The 16,737-nt window shown below is 38.9% G+C and overlaps 1 protein-coding gene across 1 annotated transcript in view; it reads right to left on the bottom strand.

The window, feature by feature from the left end:
* The window catches only part of dock4 (dedicator of cytokinesis 4), a 458,861-nt gene that overhangs the window by 314,349 nt on the left and 127,775 nt on the right, over positions 1–16,737 (bottom strand). Inside the window, exons 3-6 of the mRNA XM_060839361.1 lie at positions 14,582–14,622; positions 13,609–13,664; positions 7,065–7,161; positions 946–1,094 (exon numbers count right to left, since the gene is read on the bottom strand). Coding sequence (XP_060695344.1) covers positions 946–1,094; positions 7,065–7,161; positions 13,609–13,664; positions 14,582–14,622 — 343 coding nt within the window. The remainder of the gene's footprint in view (positions 1–945; positions 1,095–7,064; positions 7,162–13,608; positions 13,665–14,581; positions 14,623–16,737) is intronic.

Here is a 16,737-nt window from a genome sequence, read left to right as displayed (position 1 = left end):
CTGATCAGTATTCAAACTTAAAATCATCACGAGAAACAAATTGTGTGGAAATGATTGGATTGTAGCTTGTGGGAATTTGCGATGTGCAAGTTGTCACCTTGTTTCTTACATTAAAGTAGTGATTCCACCTCATAAGTACTTCATTGGCAGCAGTAAAGTTCCTTCTAATGTCCTGAAGCTATGGAAGATGTTATATAATACAAGTTTTACTTTTTTATATTTTTCCATTCAGAATCATTTCTTTATTAAAGATGAGTAATTGCTAAAGATTAACAGAATTACCTAATTAGGAATAGTGAAATCAAGCAACACGTTTTCTATATAAAGGACAGTGAAATTTTCTGAGTTTGCAGATGTTGGGTAACTGATATTTTCAAGACTGAGATGGATAGAGTTTTGAGTTGAAAACCTATCACAGCTGGATAGAGTTGAAGTGCACATCTGCCAAGATCTAATAGAAATGACTGAATAGGCTTGAAGAATTGAATGGTCTAACTGAATTCCTGAGACATGACTCCCAAATGTGGATTTTTAAACCCTTTTCCTTAACATTTATGAACTTGAATTCCCATTTCACTTAAGGAACACACCAATTAATAAAGGTGTCTGACCTCACTTTCTTTGTGCAGTTTGTAAGATAACACAACTTCTAAAAATTAAGAGCACTATGTTATAAAACCTAAGACAACATCAAGGGCATCATTAACATGGGCCAGATTTTCAATCTGAATTTGTTCCTTTCATAATGCTGTTATTTACCAGGGGTATCACATAAAGCCAACCAATCATACAATTGATACTTTTTTCCTTTAGCACTTTCTGTACAATATTGATGTCAGCATTTTCATTTTCTATTTGCAATTATATATCATATTAGTGTAGAATTTCAAAGCTAACACAGAAACACTACACATTGGAGTACAATAAGTAGCAGAGAATGCTTACTCATTGCCCCAGTCCAGGCGAGCTGTGATGTGACGTTTTACATCTTTCATCCGGTCATGTGTCAGATGTCCCACAAGTACCTGCCGACGGAGGTCAAGCAGTTCATTCATCACGTGCCACAGTCTATGGAATAAATCCCCTTCATTCTTCTGTCAAGGGAAAGGGAAAAGACAATAAAAGACTTTGTACACATTCATTTCTAGAAGCAACTTTTAACTTTTATTCCACACAAACCACAAATAATTTAGTCCAATCCCACAGCATGGCTTAAAAAAAATCCCAAAGTCACAAAGATAACACTAATGGTGGTAATAGTCAATTGTAAGAAGCATTAGAAATGCCAGGAGTAAAGCTCATTCTCATTGTGCATATGTACACACACCAGTATAAACTCAAGGTCACAGTTGTGAATTTAGAATTAAATTAAATCCAAATTAGTCATCAAGTTGAATTTCTGACTCCCCTGATGTTGTAAACAAAGAAGAGAGTGACAAGATGGGAGTCAAAGTGGACACAAAAATACCAGTACCGGCTTGTGCATCAATTTGGCAATACGGTTCTGAGCGAAGGTAAGTATGGCCATCACACAAACTGGGTAGACAATTAAATTCATTAAGAATATTGAAGAACACTGAAAGAGAGGTGAAGTGGGATTTACTAGTTAGCTTCCAATTTTCCTACTTACGTGGGGGTGGGGGAGAACATATCCATTACTTCGCCACAGGCTATAGTGTCAGCATGCCAGGTTAGCCAGCTTGACTATCCCAACCATCCTGCCTGGGCATTGTTGTAATCATTAGATATAGGAGCAGAATTTGGTCTTTCGGTCAACTGAGTCTGCTCCACAATTTGATCATGTCTGATGTGCTTCTCAGCCCCATTCTCCTTCCTTCTCATAGTAACCCTTGATCTCCTTAGTAATCAAGAATCTATCTCAATGGCATGGCCTCCTCAGCCTTCAGCAGCAAGTAGTGCAATAGATTCACTACCTTCCCACTGAAGACATTCCTCCTCATCTCAGTTCTAAAGGGTCATCCATTCACTCTGAGGCTCTGCCCTCAGGTCATCTCCTATGAGTGCATCTTCTGCATGTCTCCTCTATCCAGGCATCGCCATGTTCTGGAAGTTACAACGATTCTACTCTCTCCCATTCTTCTGAACTCCATTGAGTATAGACCCAGAGTCCTCAACTACTCCTCATATGACAAGCCCTTTGTTCACTCTTATGAACCTCTTTTGAACCCCTCCAACACCAGCACATCAGTTGGGAGATTTCTGCTTGTAGCCTGCCTGTTTTGTTGAACTTTTAAAATAAAAATAGCTGGGAAGGTACGTTCTTGAAGAATCCTACCAATTACTAAGCTTGTTGTGCAGGTATCACTAAAACTGGAAGGCTGCCTAACTTTCAGTGTCTGCCTGCTCCTCTTAATCGAACAGCAACTTTACCAGTTGGAAGGTTCCCCTACACAAAAGCCTGAACTTTCAGACTCCCAATACAGTAGGGATCCTGATAGAAAAATAAAGACAGCTCCTGTTTCACCTCTCCGAAGCAAAGATTTAGACCATCATTACCTTATCAGAATTAAAAATTGAGAAGTTAACCAAGGTTCTTTGTGGGATCACTGGGGTTAGAAATAGCAAACGGTAGGAAATCAACAATGAATGACATTAACTCTTCCAGTGACATGAGGCAATGGATTAATTGATCAAAAGAGCTTTCTGAATATCCGTAAGATGACTGATGGAGTTTAGGTAAAAATTCTCTCATGTAAACACCAAATAGACATTGAAATAAAAAACCATGGGAAAAAAAAGCAATTTATTTTAAATAAAGCATTTCACAGGTAAGTATTTTTTGAAACGTTGCTCCCAATAATACGAGCAGCAGTTGATTTATCTCGACACAGTCCTAGTGGGGATCTGCAAGTCAGATTTGGCGGTGTCTTTTTTTTTTGAGGCAATTTACGCATTGATCTGATCCTTCGTACAATATCACATCCTTTCAATCATTATTTTCTCTTTGTCACCTTTTTCTAAAAAACAGTTTCATTTTTTTTTACTCATCTGACCCATTCAAAAGTTTCTCACTAATGTTTTGCTGTGGCATTAAGATTTTCCTTTCCAAACTTGCTTCATCTAAAAATTCGCCATTCTCCCTAAACAGATGATTTTCAAACTTTGAAATAACGAAAATTACTGAAGATCGCAGTGAAAAATAAATGGACATTTCTGACATAACAGGAGCTGAGTAAGAAACTGAACAGCAATTAATTTACTTTCATTTAATTGCAATCCAGAAACTTCACAAATTGTTTCTAACATGCAGTCTGAAAATACGCACAACCCTCCAAAAAGCATCCTGTTCGGTGTTGCAAGTTGAACCCTCACCACAGTTCATCATTGTACAAGATCCATCGAGTAGAATTATTATCAAGGACCTGCTTCCTGGTAAAGACTTACAGGTCGAGCCTGGAGGAGAACTGACTGGCAGTTGAACTAGAAGAAACTCTTGTGTTAAGTTAGATGCACTTTCTTGCATGATTAGCACTCGATATATGTTTCAGTGCAACATTCATTGCAACAGAAACTGTGAGAAACAACATAACATTAGGTCTACTTCCTTCAATACCTAGAGTCTGAGTTCAACATATTGCTTTTTTTTGGTTGGGGGGAGGGGTGGGGGTGGCGGTGCTGGCGTGCCTGACACACATTAACCCTTTCAGAACATTACACCCTGAACTCAGCAGTAGCATAAGGTTCAGAGTTGTGTCGAATGTTGAAAGATAAATTTGTTTTCAAGTCATATAGCACAAAAGAGGCTGTTTGATGCATTGAATCTGTACTAACCTATCGATACTAATCCTACTTCCCAGCACTTGGCCCATGGTATGAATGCTATGACATTTCAAGCGCTCATCCACGTACTTCTGAAAGGTTCTGAGGTGTCCCAGCTTTACTATGCTCCCTCACCGACCCCGGCAAATTAAGGAAAGCTGGCTTGGTGAATTTTAGAATAGGGGTGTAGGACAAAGAACTGTGCACCAGTGAATTGCAGAAGGAGTTAAAAGAATAATAAACAATCCAACTTTCAATAAAAGATTATTATAAATTGGACTTGATAACTAAAGATATTGTGAAGAAAATACCAGCATTGGGACCAGGTGATAATACTGGCCTCTAACTGGGGGAAAAAATGACTGGCAGCTTTGGATCAGCATCCTTTAATGAAAATAATGTCAATCCTTTTTTGATCAATTGAACTACTCACTAACTGAGTCTGTGACAGATGGTACCTGAGCATTTCTCCAGAGTCCTCCTGACCTGAAATGCTGCGTTTCCATGGGGATGTGGGACATGGATTTAAATAAAGATTTTTCGAAGCAGGTGTTTTTGATTTCAGAAAAATATTATGCTTTTTTTAATTCAAACAGAAAGCTGAGCAATGTGTTACTGAAAATGCCCCCTCCAGTAAGATTCTGTTTTAATGCATTGACCAGATTCTCACCAGCTGCATAAATAACAGGTCTTCATCAACACAATTATTGGCAATGTTGGACTCTTTCTTTCAGCCCATGAGCATTTGATCTGGAAAAACTGTATCCTGAGAAGATGCAGACTGGAACACAGGTACAACTTCCATGTGTGTAAATGCTTGACAGCATTAGTTCTGTTCTTCCATGTTTATTGAATTCACTGAAACCATGTAGCACATTCAAGATCTTAAAATAATGGCATTAGGATAATTTGCTACCAAAACAGTGACAGTGCAATGGCAATATAATACCATTATTATCATTGTTTCGCTTCACATTTTTTAAAATATCACTCCTCTCCCCACCTGAACTATAAATTTCTACTATCCCAAAGCCATATAGCTTTTCCCAACCATAGGTCATGTCTTGTTAGAAAATGTCCCTTCACAACCAGTTGCTTGATGGTAAAAGAGTGACCCAGGTTTTTCTCCATACTTGAAATTGTCATGCACATGTTCAATTTTCTAACATTTAAAGCACTTAATCGTTTAAAGGTTAAAATGAATGAGCATCAAAGAATGTGCAAGGATATTAGAAACTGGTTAATTAATGCTTTCTTTTTGTTTGTGGGAGTGTGAGCATTATTGACAAGGCTAACATTTTCACTCTGTTCCAAATTGCCCAGATGGCAGTTAAAAGCCAGTTACACTGCCGTGAGCTGGAGGCTCGTGTAAGCCAGATAAGGGAAAGATGGTGGATTTCCTTCCAGGTCTTTCATGAACCAGATAGGTTTTTAACAACAACTGAGAGTTGCATGATCATTATTGGACAAGCTTTTGATCTCCTATTTTTCCAGGATGCAAGGACCATTTGTCACAGCAATACTCAAACCTAAATCCCCAAAACATTAGCCAGTGGTTCTGGTTTACTTATGTCGTGACATTACCACAATGCCACCACCTCCTGTTTGCATCTCATGATTCCTAATTATACGAGAGTGAGAAGTCATCTTTTAAATCATCCTCTCCCCAATCAATGTTACCACAACAAAAGCTTGAACCTTTGCTTTATGCATCTGGCTTAATGAAAAAGGAAATGTAAATATGTCTACTTTAGCAACAGTACAACAAAAAGATTTACACATTTTAACAGGCTGGAGAGAAATGAGAGACAACAGATTAGACTATACATCAACTCTATCCTTGGAATTGATAGATTTTATTTCAGCTGATTCTTTGATGCCCTGCCGCTTTAATCCACTTCACTGTACTGGTTCAGATGTCGCAACCTTGACAAGGTCATAAAGACATTGCAGTTTGCCTGAAGTGAAAGCCAAGCCTACCCCACAAAGGCAGCCAGGAAATGGCCCAGCCAGTAATAATGTACACTTCAACAGCTATAACTATCTCTAAAAGAGTGGAGAGATTTCAAGTGGGCAGAGATTTAGCTTTGGTCATTGTCTGACAGCTAATGCTATTTTGCAATTGTGTTCAATACTCCCGTTGGTGAATTATACCACATTTTCCTCATTATAAACTCTATGACAATACCTCAAGCTATCAAAAGAGCTGGACAGGAAATTAGAAGGTTTTATTTTTGAGGCACTGAACTTCCTGTCAACTGTAGTGAACAAGGACAAATTGATTTTTTTATGTCTGAAATAATTCAGACAGCTCTTATGGTTATGATTAGGACTCTTTAATTATTCGGATTCAGATGGGCAAAGCATCACTCAAGATTACCTTCACAAGAATTTCTGGACCCTGGATTACATTTAACTAAATAACTTTCTCGAAAAGAAAAATCATCAAAAGTTAAAGCAAAACACAAAACATCTAGTTGATATTAAAGAATAACAATTACGCCAAACAAAAAGGTAGACCATGTAGAAACCTGCGTAAAAGTTGAATTTTTAAAGACTGTTTTAAGATTGAATTTATGGGGTTGACTGTTGCATGGATCCTACTTTTCAGGGGCTGAAAAATGTGCTCCAATCCAAAATATTAATTCATTTTAGAAGCCTAATTGATCTCAAAATGAATAATGAAAAAAATGTTGATTTATTATCTGTGAAGAACTAGGGTCGACTTTTACACAAGATTTATGGAATATTTTGAATGTTTTGCATGTGATCAATTTTGACTCGAGTATACATGGCAATTTTAAAACCATGAATATAATTGGATGTATTTATATTTCCAACCTACTAACCCACTAGCAGTTCAAAAATGATTTGGTATTGAACCCACACTATCGCTGCTTCAGCTGTCAGAATTAACATAAGGTGTCTTGCCTGGCTGTTTAAACAGCACGCAAGTGTCAAAAATGTTCATGTGTGAGAAGAATATGAATGCGTGATGATTCATCAAGTCTGATCTGTTCTTAAATGTGTGAAAAGCTTCTGGATGTGCTGCTCATTCAACCTGACCATTTTTCTACAAAAACAATAACAGAATTATTGTAAAATTCCTGTGGTCCCACAGGTTATTGTGCATCTGCAATGATTAATCCACTAATAGAAAAAAATCACAATACTATGCTCTTCTGGATACAAGTCAGAGAAAACTTGCAGATTTGGAGTAAAGTCATTAACTCATGAGTATATCTTCGGGCATAACGGGATCAAAAAAGTAAAAAAGCTATTACCACATAAAGCTGTTTCCACATAATCCCCCATTCTCGTAAAGTTCCTGTCATTTCTGTGATGACAGAGTCTTCTGTTGGAATGATTGTTTCAAATTGCCTGTGGTTGTGAAAGAATACATCATCCATGAGCTGACTGTCATACATTTGCAACATGTCACAAACTTACTGGGCTATTTCACTTTGAAGCTGTGCATTTTAGTTCTTTAAAATTACAGAAAATTTAACATTCTACCTTGTTAACTTCAAGGATGGAAAATTGTTCCATTGACCAAAACAATTCCATACAAAATGTTACACTTCAAAAATCAGAAAAGCAACTGCACAGCATTTCTTCATATATTCGTATTTAATTATTTCTTAATTATTTATTTCACAACTGCAGTAAATGCAGCTACCCATTCAGTTAAGTACAGTATAGACATGGTCTTACATCCAGTTCAATTGCTTTATTCTATTCTTCTCTTACGATGTGCAATCCAACTGGTTCACATTATATTCTTAGACCTCAGCATAAATATTTCCGCAGTTTTGACAGTAGTTTAGGAATCAGTAATCCTACTTATTTGCATTTTTTGGCTTATCTAAATTTCCTAAATTTGGATAAATATACAGCAAATCCAAAAGACATTTATGAGTTACCTGTCACTCAGCAGAGACCAAGTTAACGTTGAAGAACCTATTTGGCCTCCTATACATCGATCGCAATAGAAACAGCAATCATTGGGTCAAACTCAACAACTCTCGTGACACATTGTTAAAGTTTAAGCACAGCATTTTACAGAATCACAATTGTTATTGGTGCACGAGGAGGCAATTCAGCCCATCGTGCCTGCACTGCTTCTTCAAGTGAAGATCATTGCCTTGTGCCAATTTTCTGCTTTTTCTCGATACCCCTGCAAGTATTTCTTTTCCAAACAATCATCTAACAGCCTCTAGAATGCTTTGATTGAACTTGCTTCCATCACACTTGTAGGCAGTGTGCTAGAACTACTCCCTGTATTTTTATTTTTATACCCTCACTTCACCCTTGCTTCTTTTGCACACAACTATCGATCAAAGCCAGCTCATTCTTGTTCCTTTTATACTCTATCCAGCCTCCTCGCAATTTTGAAATCTCTATCAAGCCTCCTCTCAGCCTTCTTCCCTGCAAGGAGAATGGTCCCAAACTTTTAGATCTTGCCTCAGAACTGAAGTTTCTCATCCCAGGAACTACTCTTATGACCCGCTTCTGCATTCTCACCAATTTGTTCACATCTTTGCTACAAGGTTGAGCACAGAACAATACACAAAACTCCGGCAGACGTCTAATGAATGTCTCCTCCATTTGTGTGCTGCAAGTAAATTAGAGGAACTAAGTCAGAGAATGATGTTTCCTGCTGATCTGACTTGGGTCTAGTTTGGAGAACGTTGCCACCCACCACAAAGCCAGGTGATCAGTATCAGAGAGGGAGTAGGGACTAAATCGTAGCTGGAGATTTTTTTTAGATTAGATTTACAGCGTGGAAACAGGCCCTTCGGCCCAACAAGTCCACACCGACCCGCCGAAGCGAAACCCACCCATACCCCTACATTTACCCCTTACCTAACACTACGGGCAATTTAGCATGGGCAATTCACCTGACCTGCACATCTTTGGACTGTGGGAGGAAACCGGAGCACCCGGAGGAAACCCACGCTGACACGGGGAGAACGTGCAAACTCCACACAGTCAGTCGCCTGAGTCGGGAATTGAACCCGGGTCTTCAGGCGCTGTGAGGCAGCAGTGCTAACCACTGTGCCACCGTGCCGCCCACTTGTGCCACCGTGCCGCCCACTATGCATCCTTTTCTTTGTTGCTAACCTTGCAGACCATGAGATGCTAGTTATGCCAAATTAAAACTGCTCACCAGTCTGTTAACTTCAGTACCCAGGTAGATGTGGGACCTATCCAGGTACTAAAGTTTGACCATGGTCAAAAGTATTAAATTTTGTTTGAAAAATAACATTTTCATCATTTCTCCAAAAGGAAGGGAGAGATGGAGTTTCTGAACATTAGGACACAGAGGCCTTAATGTATAAGGAAGGCTGCCATTAATACTCACTAGAGAAGAGTTACCAGCCTGTCTTGCAATTTTAATAATTTAACAGATGCCAGTGATGAACTCCTGCTGACCCCAGCACCAACTGGGTGTATTTAAATAGGATAATTGCTGCTGCCATGCAGATTGGCAGGGCCAGAAATGAGGTCATGGATCTGTGTATCCAAACAGTAATATCAACAAATTGATCCTCTGGATGACAGTGCACTGAAAATTAACTGTACAAAGAACATTTAAAAGAAAAAAAGTTCAAAGATGTGGCGTCACAAGCCAGGTCACCATTTGTTGTCCATCCTTCTTTGCTCTGGAGAAGATGATGCTGAACTACCTTCTCGAACTGCTGCAGTTCATGTTGCATAACATCACCAACATTTGGGTTAAGAAGTGTGTTCTGGGATTTTGACCCAGAAAGAGAAAAGAAATGTGAGCATAGTTTCAAGTCAGAATGGTGTGCATCATTCCATATATCTGTTGCCCTTGTTCTTCTAGGCAGTCGAGCTCTGGAAGTATTATCAAAGACATTTTGGAGAATTGTTGGACTGTATCTTGTAGGTTATACACATTGTTAGCACTGAGAGGCAGTGAGTTCTGCAGATGCTGGAGATCATAGTTGAGTGTAGATTAGATTAGATTACTTAGTGTGGAAACAGACCTTTCGGAGGGTCGGTGTGTCCCAACAAGTCCACACCGACCCTCCGAAGAGCAACCCACCCAGACCCATTCCCCAACATTTACCCCTTCACCTAGCACGACGGGAAATTTAGCATGGCTAATTCACCTAACCTGCACATTTTTGAACTGTGGGAGGAAACCAGAGCACCTGGAGGAAACCTATGCAAACACGGGGACAATGTGCAAACTCCACACAGAATTCCTGATGAAGGGCTCTGGCCTGAAACATCGATTTTCCTACTCCTTGGATGCTGCCTGACCTGCTGTGCTTTTCCAGCAACATACACTCAACACTGTTAGCACTGCACATTAGTGATGGAGCAAATCAATGTTTTAGGTGATCAGTGGATGCTTCGTCCTTGATGGTATCAAGCTTCCAGAGTATCACTGAAGTAGCACTCATCAGGCAAGTGGAGAGTAGTCCATCACATTACTCACTTACGCATAGTACATGGCAGACTAACTTTCAGGAGACCGGAAGTGTTACTCAGTACAGAATGCCTTACCCCTGCTCTTGTAGCTAAAATATTTATATGGTGAGTCAAGTTTAGTTTTTGGTCAATGGTACTTCACAGATTTTAACAGCGAGAGATTCAGCAATGGTAATACCATTGATTGTGAAGTGGAAATGGTGAAATGTATTGAGGAGTTGAAATGTTAACCCTGTTTTGCTCTACAGATGTTCGCCAACTTGCTATGTTTTTCCATTTGCTTGCTCTTGTTACAGATCTTACAGCTTTCACATTTGAGGATTCACAAATAAACATCCTCACTTCTGAGTTTATGCCGAGGGAATGGTGGAGAAGATAGAGACAGAAACAGAAAGCCATACAGCACTGAAACTTCAATGCCGAACAGGTATCCTAAATTCAACTAGTCCCATTTGCCCGCTTTTAGCTCATATCCCTCAATCTTTCCTATCCACTTACTTGTCCAAATGTCTTGAATGTTGTAAACATACTCACCTTTACTACTTCCTTTCACAGCTTGTTCCATACAGACGCCACCCTGTGTGAAAAAGTTGGCCCTCTGGTCTCTCTTTAATTTTTCCCCTCCCACCCTAAACCTGTGCCTTCGAGCTTTGGACTCCCCTACCCTGGGGAAAAGACCTTGGCTATTCACCTTATCTGTCCCTTCATGATTGACAGAGCTACAGAAAGAGGGAAAGAAACAGACAGCGAGATGGGGTGGGGGGGGGGGGGGGGGGGGGAAAGAGAGAGAGGGGTGGGGGGGGAAGAGAGAGAGCGAGAGCGAGAGCGAGCGAGCGAGCGTGTGTGTGGGGGAGGGAATAGAGACAGAGACAGAGAAAGACACAGTGTGTGTGGGGAGATAGAGAAAGACACAGAGCGTGTGGGGAGAGAGGGGGAGGGAGAAAGAAAGAGAGAGAGAGAGAGAAAAAGGGAGAAAGGGAGAAAGGGAGAGAGAAAGAGAGAGAGAATCAGTCATTATGCTGAAAATAGTTGGATCCAAAACCCTAGATGCAGAAATGTTCTGGGACTAAATTCATTGACCTCGATAACCACAGTGATCTTTTTTTCTAGTCTGTAAAGGACTCCAGTCTGTAAAGAATTTCACCGTGACTGACTTAAATTTTGATTTTATTTTGCCGTACTCAATCAAATACTGCTTCCATGTCAAAGACAATTACTTATGCTCCACTCTGTAATTCAGCTGTTTTGTTGATATTTTAATTAATGTTGCAATGAGGTTAGAAGCTGAAATGACCCTTGCAGAACCCAAACGGAGTGTCAGTGGGTAGTTTATTGCGAAACAATACTGTTTGACAGCACTGTTGATGATAACTTTGCTGATGACTGACAGTAGACTGATTGAGCAGGGTTTGGCTGGGCTGGATTTGTTTCGCCTTTTGTGTGGCTGCCCAATTTTCCACATTGTTGGGGAGATGCCAGTGTTGTCACTCTGCTGGAACAGCTTGGCTAGGAGGCGCGGCAAGTTCTGCAGCACCAGTCATCACTCTAAATTGCCAAAGTGTTATCAGGGCCCTTGACTTTGTAGTTTCCAGCTGTTTCTTGACATCATGTCAGAGAACTGAAGGCTGGCATCTGTGATCCTGGAAACCGCCGGGACACGCCAAGATGGATCATCCTTTTGTCTGAAGACAAGAAGCAAATGCTTCAGCCTAGTCTTCGCTAACCTGCTGGGTTATTTGTAGTCTCCTACTTCTCTGTTTAATTGTCCACTACATTCATGACTGGGTGTGGCTAGACTACAAATCTTCAGCATGATCACTTAGCCCTGTTTATTGCATGCCTTGATAACCCCAAAGGGGAGGAAATTCAAGATTTGTGCAGAATGTTAAAGCCGAACTATGCTCTCACCAGCAAAGTATTTAAGTTTACTTCCAGAAACATCAGATTTAAATGCAGTATTTCTGATCATCAAAACTATCAGAGGATTAAGGAGGTCACATTAAGGACTTTCATTGTTTGCATTTGTGTTTTAACCTTTCAAACTCCAATTAGGGATCATGTAGCCAATTAACTATTTAGTTTCAGGTTTTACCATTCAAGTGGCAAAAATCCAAAGTGAAACAAAAGTGCAAAATCAACAGCATCAAAAGGGCTTTGACTAAAAGCACAAAAGACTTGGTTATGAAGATGCAGGTTATCTAAAATGTCAATATTTATCACGGAATAGACATATAGATACACATATTTCTTGAACCTTGTGAAAAAGATGTTTTTCAAAGCAAAAGATGTAGCTACAGCAGCAATAACATTGCATTTGTAAGGAAGAATTTGCTTAGACAAAGACAGAGTCTAAAGCACTTTCTGAGCAAGGCCAATCCTCCAGCAGGGTTGGCATTAAAAAAAGACCTGATTTGGACACACGTTCAGAGAAAGTGCGAGAGCAGCAACAACCTTGGTCCTTCATCCTTTGAAATCCCTCTCAAGAGTGGAAGGTGGCATCATGACAAATGGAGGGCTCTTCAAGGAAAAGTCTGAAACTACACAATTGTTTCCAGCCAAAAAAAAAATTCAACCAGACATAACTTATCCAGAAGATAACCACAGTGCCAATCGCTATTGGAGCAATTGACTTTGGCTGCAGACTGGAATTTGAAGAATCTAAATCATCTTTTTCAGAATTTTATTTTAGCTTTGACTTCCTCTATCCTTTTAGAAATGTTTAAGGCCTGCATGGTTAAGTAACTCCATATCAATAACTCATGGAATTAGCAATATCACCTTCCTTTTTCAGTTCAATCTTTTTTTATGGTTAGTGGATGAGAGGGAAAATATATCAGTTCACTGTGTTGTAACATGTGCAAAGGTTCCAAAATATACATGACTGCTGACAGGGAGGGATTGGATGAGGTGGAAAAGGAATTCATGTACCACATTCCTTGTTGAGGGCAAGTCATTCAATGGATAAGAGAATGCAATTGTCAACCACACTATGTGCACATAGCACTTGGATGGAGAAGGAAAATGCAACTGTTATTCCTGCTCATCATATTTATAGTTTTCAGAAATCCTAAGAAGAAAATAATTTTCAGGACATAATATCATTCTCCCAAATGTTATTCATGAAAGCCTCCAGTTGGCAGCTCATTTGATCACAAATGGGAACAATTACAGATTATGGAGAATATTTTGTCCTGTTATGTAGAACAAACATTTCTTCCCGCGTGGATCTGTGATAATGGTAATTATTGTAGCAATTCAGTATAAAGACTGTGCAAATCAATATTTTATGAACAATCCTAATGCTATTTGGGTAGCCAATATAACAAACAGTCTTTTCTATTATTATTTTGACATTGAACTTACCCTTTGTTTTTGATATTTGCATTTTTCAAGTGAATGTAGGTAGCTGGGAAAATTCCCTATGAGAGTAAAACAAAACATTTTATGTTTGAAGCATCTTTCTTACTTCTAGAACATAAAATTCATTATTCAGAACCATATGTTACAACAAGGGGCACTTAACACAACCTGGAATATAAACCATAATTGGTTACTTTTGGATTATCACTAATGATAACGAATGCATGATGGGTCAAATTAACAATTTTTCTGCTCAGCACTAAAGAGTCGTGTGCATTCAGCTTATAACCTGACAACTGTAGAAGTTTCTTTTTTGAATAGCCGACTTCATTTGGTGGAGAATTAACATCATGGACTAGATGACTAAGACACAGTAATCTCATCAGTGATAGTGAAAACAAAATTGGCTGGCATACAAAGCAGGGAGCAGTAAATTAAACTTTCACTTTTAATTGTAAATTTTCAAAAATCTGTTTTAAGTATCAGTGTTATTTTGAACAAAACTGGTCAATTGTCAGAGGACTCAAGTTTATTTTTTACATTGGAAAAGCATTAGAAAATCAGGAGATTGGGTGGCACGGTGGCGGAGTAGACAGCACTGCTGCTTCATAATACCATGGACCAAGGTTCAATTCTAGCCTTGGGTGACTGTATGTTCTCAGTGTCTGTGTGAGCTTTTGCCAGATGCTCCCGCTCCCCCACCCCAATTCCAAAGATATACAGGTTAGGTAGATTGGGCATGCTAAATTACCCTGTAATGGTGAGGGATGTGCAGGCTAGGTGGGTTAGCCATGGTAAATGCAGGATTACTTGGATAGGGTAGGGGTTTGGGATTTTCTTTGGAGTAATGGTACAGACATGATGGGCTGAATTCCTCTTCCTATACTGCAGGGATTCTATAATTATGACCTGTTGCAAAAAGAAAGCACTCAGTGCAATCCAGGTACAAAAATGAAAAACATTCTAACATACATACCTTAATACTTGGACTTTTTAAAACAAATCCTCTGTACCAGCCTAAATAAAAAAAATACAAAAGATACGTTAAAGTTCCTGCATTAAACTGTACAACAGCAGTGGTGAAAGGTACCTCAAAGAAAGTGACAAAGTGCTGCAGGAAACTGGCATCGGGATGCGCCTATTATGGGACCCCCTCAAGTCTGCAAAGCCACAGTTTGATGCTCTTCTTTGTAAATTCATGTCTCATAATTTGCACACAACATTCATGGACATATGCTACAGCAACCACCAGGATGGCAGGTATATGACTAAACAGGAAATTGAAACAATGATGTCAGCGTGATGTCTTGAAAATGACAGCATGCCTTTTCCTTGATCATGCAAATACATTTGCACAGAAATAGGATCTAAATGCACTACACAAAGGTCTTATTAGTCTGAAGATAAGGTAAGGTGCCATCATTGTTTATTTGTTAGTTTCGTAAACAAAAAAAAAATTCCCCCAAGTTTTCTTATTTCAATCTGCCTTTTACCATCATTCTTTCTTTCTCTGTACCTGAATAGACATGGAATTCACCCAAACAAATTTACACTTCCTTCACAGTCATTGAACCATTAATCTTTCAATCCTTCAATCTGCTGGCTTGGATTACACATAATTGCTTGCCCGATTCACTCGCACAGGAAGGCAGCAGTGTAGTGGCAATGTCACTGGGAATGTCAATTTTTCTAGGATTCCAGAGCCACAGACTAATGTTTGGACATGGGTTCAAATCTCACCAAAAGCAGACGGTGAAACTTAAATGTAATTAAAATCTGTACTTAAGGGTGACCACGTAACTATTGCCTATTGTTGTAAAGCCCATGTGATTCACTAATTTACCTTCTTTACCTGGCCTGGTCTACATGTGACGCTACTTGCTACAAAAAAAATACATCTGCTAACTGATTTCCATCATTGCACTGTTGTCAGAATACACTTTAAACAAGCAGTCACATGAAACACAGTCAAGGTTAGACAGGGAAGGAGAAAACTAATTAGATTGTGTTCACAGAAAATTATGAGCCTGTGGTTGAGTTATGAGTTCATGTCAATGTAAGATACCACGGTTTGAAGATATTACTTGGTTGTGTTGTACCGTTTGTCCAAAACTAGCTAAGTAAGTGAAAAAGGGAATTTTTGCAATCTCTTCCACTAGGATGAAAAGTATCATGCCAGAGGCCACCTATACTCTCAACACTGGCCACACTGCCACATTGAAATATACTGTTGGAGTGCCTCCTTAAATTTGGTCTATTTGCACCCTTTTGAGAAAATTCAAAAACACTTTCCAGGTGAAACACCACAATCACATCATCTCAAAACTGTTCGACATTTTAAAGTTTTTTTAAGAACTGGATGCCTAACAAGTAGTTTTCCATTGTTACTTAAAATATTTTTCAGTTACATGCAATCAGCTTTCTCTTATGTAGTGAACTCAAACAACAGCTTGTAAATATTCAATTTATGTAATTCCTCTATTTTTACATGTATCAAAAAAACATCAAATTAAACATCAAATAGAATTCAATAAATACATTCAATAAGTTAATAATTAAATATAATCAAGGAAGATTTCTTGAATGGGGAAGCTATTGACAATGCAACAAAAGATATTTAAATTTATATAGCACTTTTAACATAATGAACCACCCACTTTGGTACTTTGCAAATTTTAAGATTGCCTCAGTCAGTATATCTCGAAGATAGTATGTGATATCATCACCACATAACATCATGTGACCAGATTGGAAGGTTTCATATCTTATCTTACCACAGATCACTTCAAGCATGACCGTCTACTAGAAGCAAGTTCTTCTGTTGTTCTTAATAACTTAACATTAGCACAGATTTCCATGCTCGAAGGTGGCAATATTTGTACATAACAGACTTTCCTGAATTGTTCCATACCATGATTCCCATAGCCAGCTACTTACGTTACAGGAGATAATATTACATTGCCTCATGAAGTATAAAAATTGTTGGAGGCAATCTCAAATGTAGGCGCACTATAAAATTAAAGTTATCAAGCCACACGAAGAGATTGTAGGACAGTTGATGGAAAAGTTGTGTCAAAGAGTTAAATTCTAAGGAGCATCTTAAAGGAGGAAGGATGTTAGAGGGTGAGAAAT

This window comes from Hemiscyllium ocellatum, chromosome 19 (genome assembly GCF_020745735.1).
Source record: "Hemiscyllium ocellatum isolate sHemOce1 chromosome 19, sHemOce1.pat.X.cur, whole genome shotgun sequence".
Taxonomy (NCBI): Eukaryota; Metazoa; Chordata; class Chondrichthyes; order Orectolobiformes; family Hemiscylliidae; genus Hemiscyllium; species Hemiscyllium ocellatum.
The sequence above is the reverse complement of the archived record's forward strand: the minus strand, read 5'-3'. Positions and strand labels throughout refer to the sequence as shown.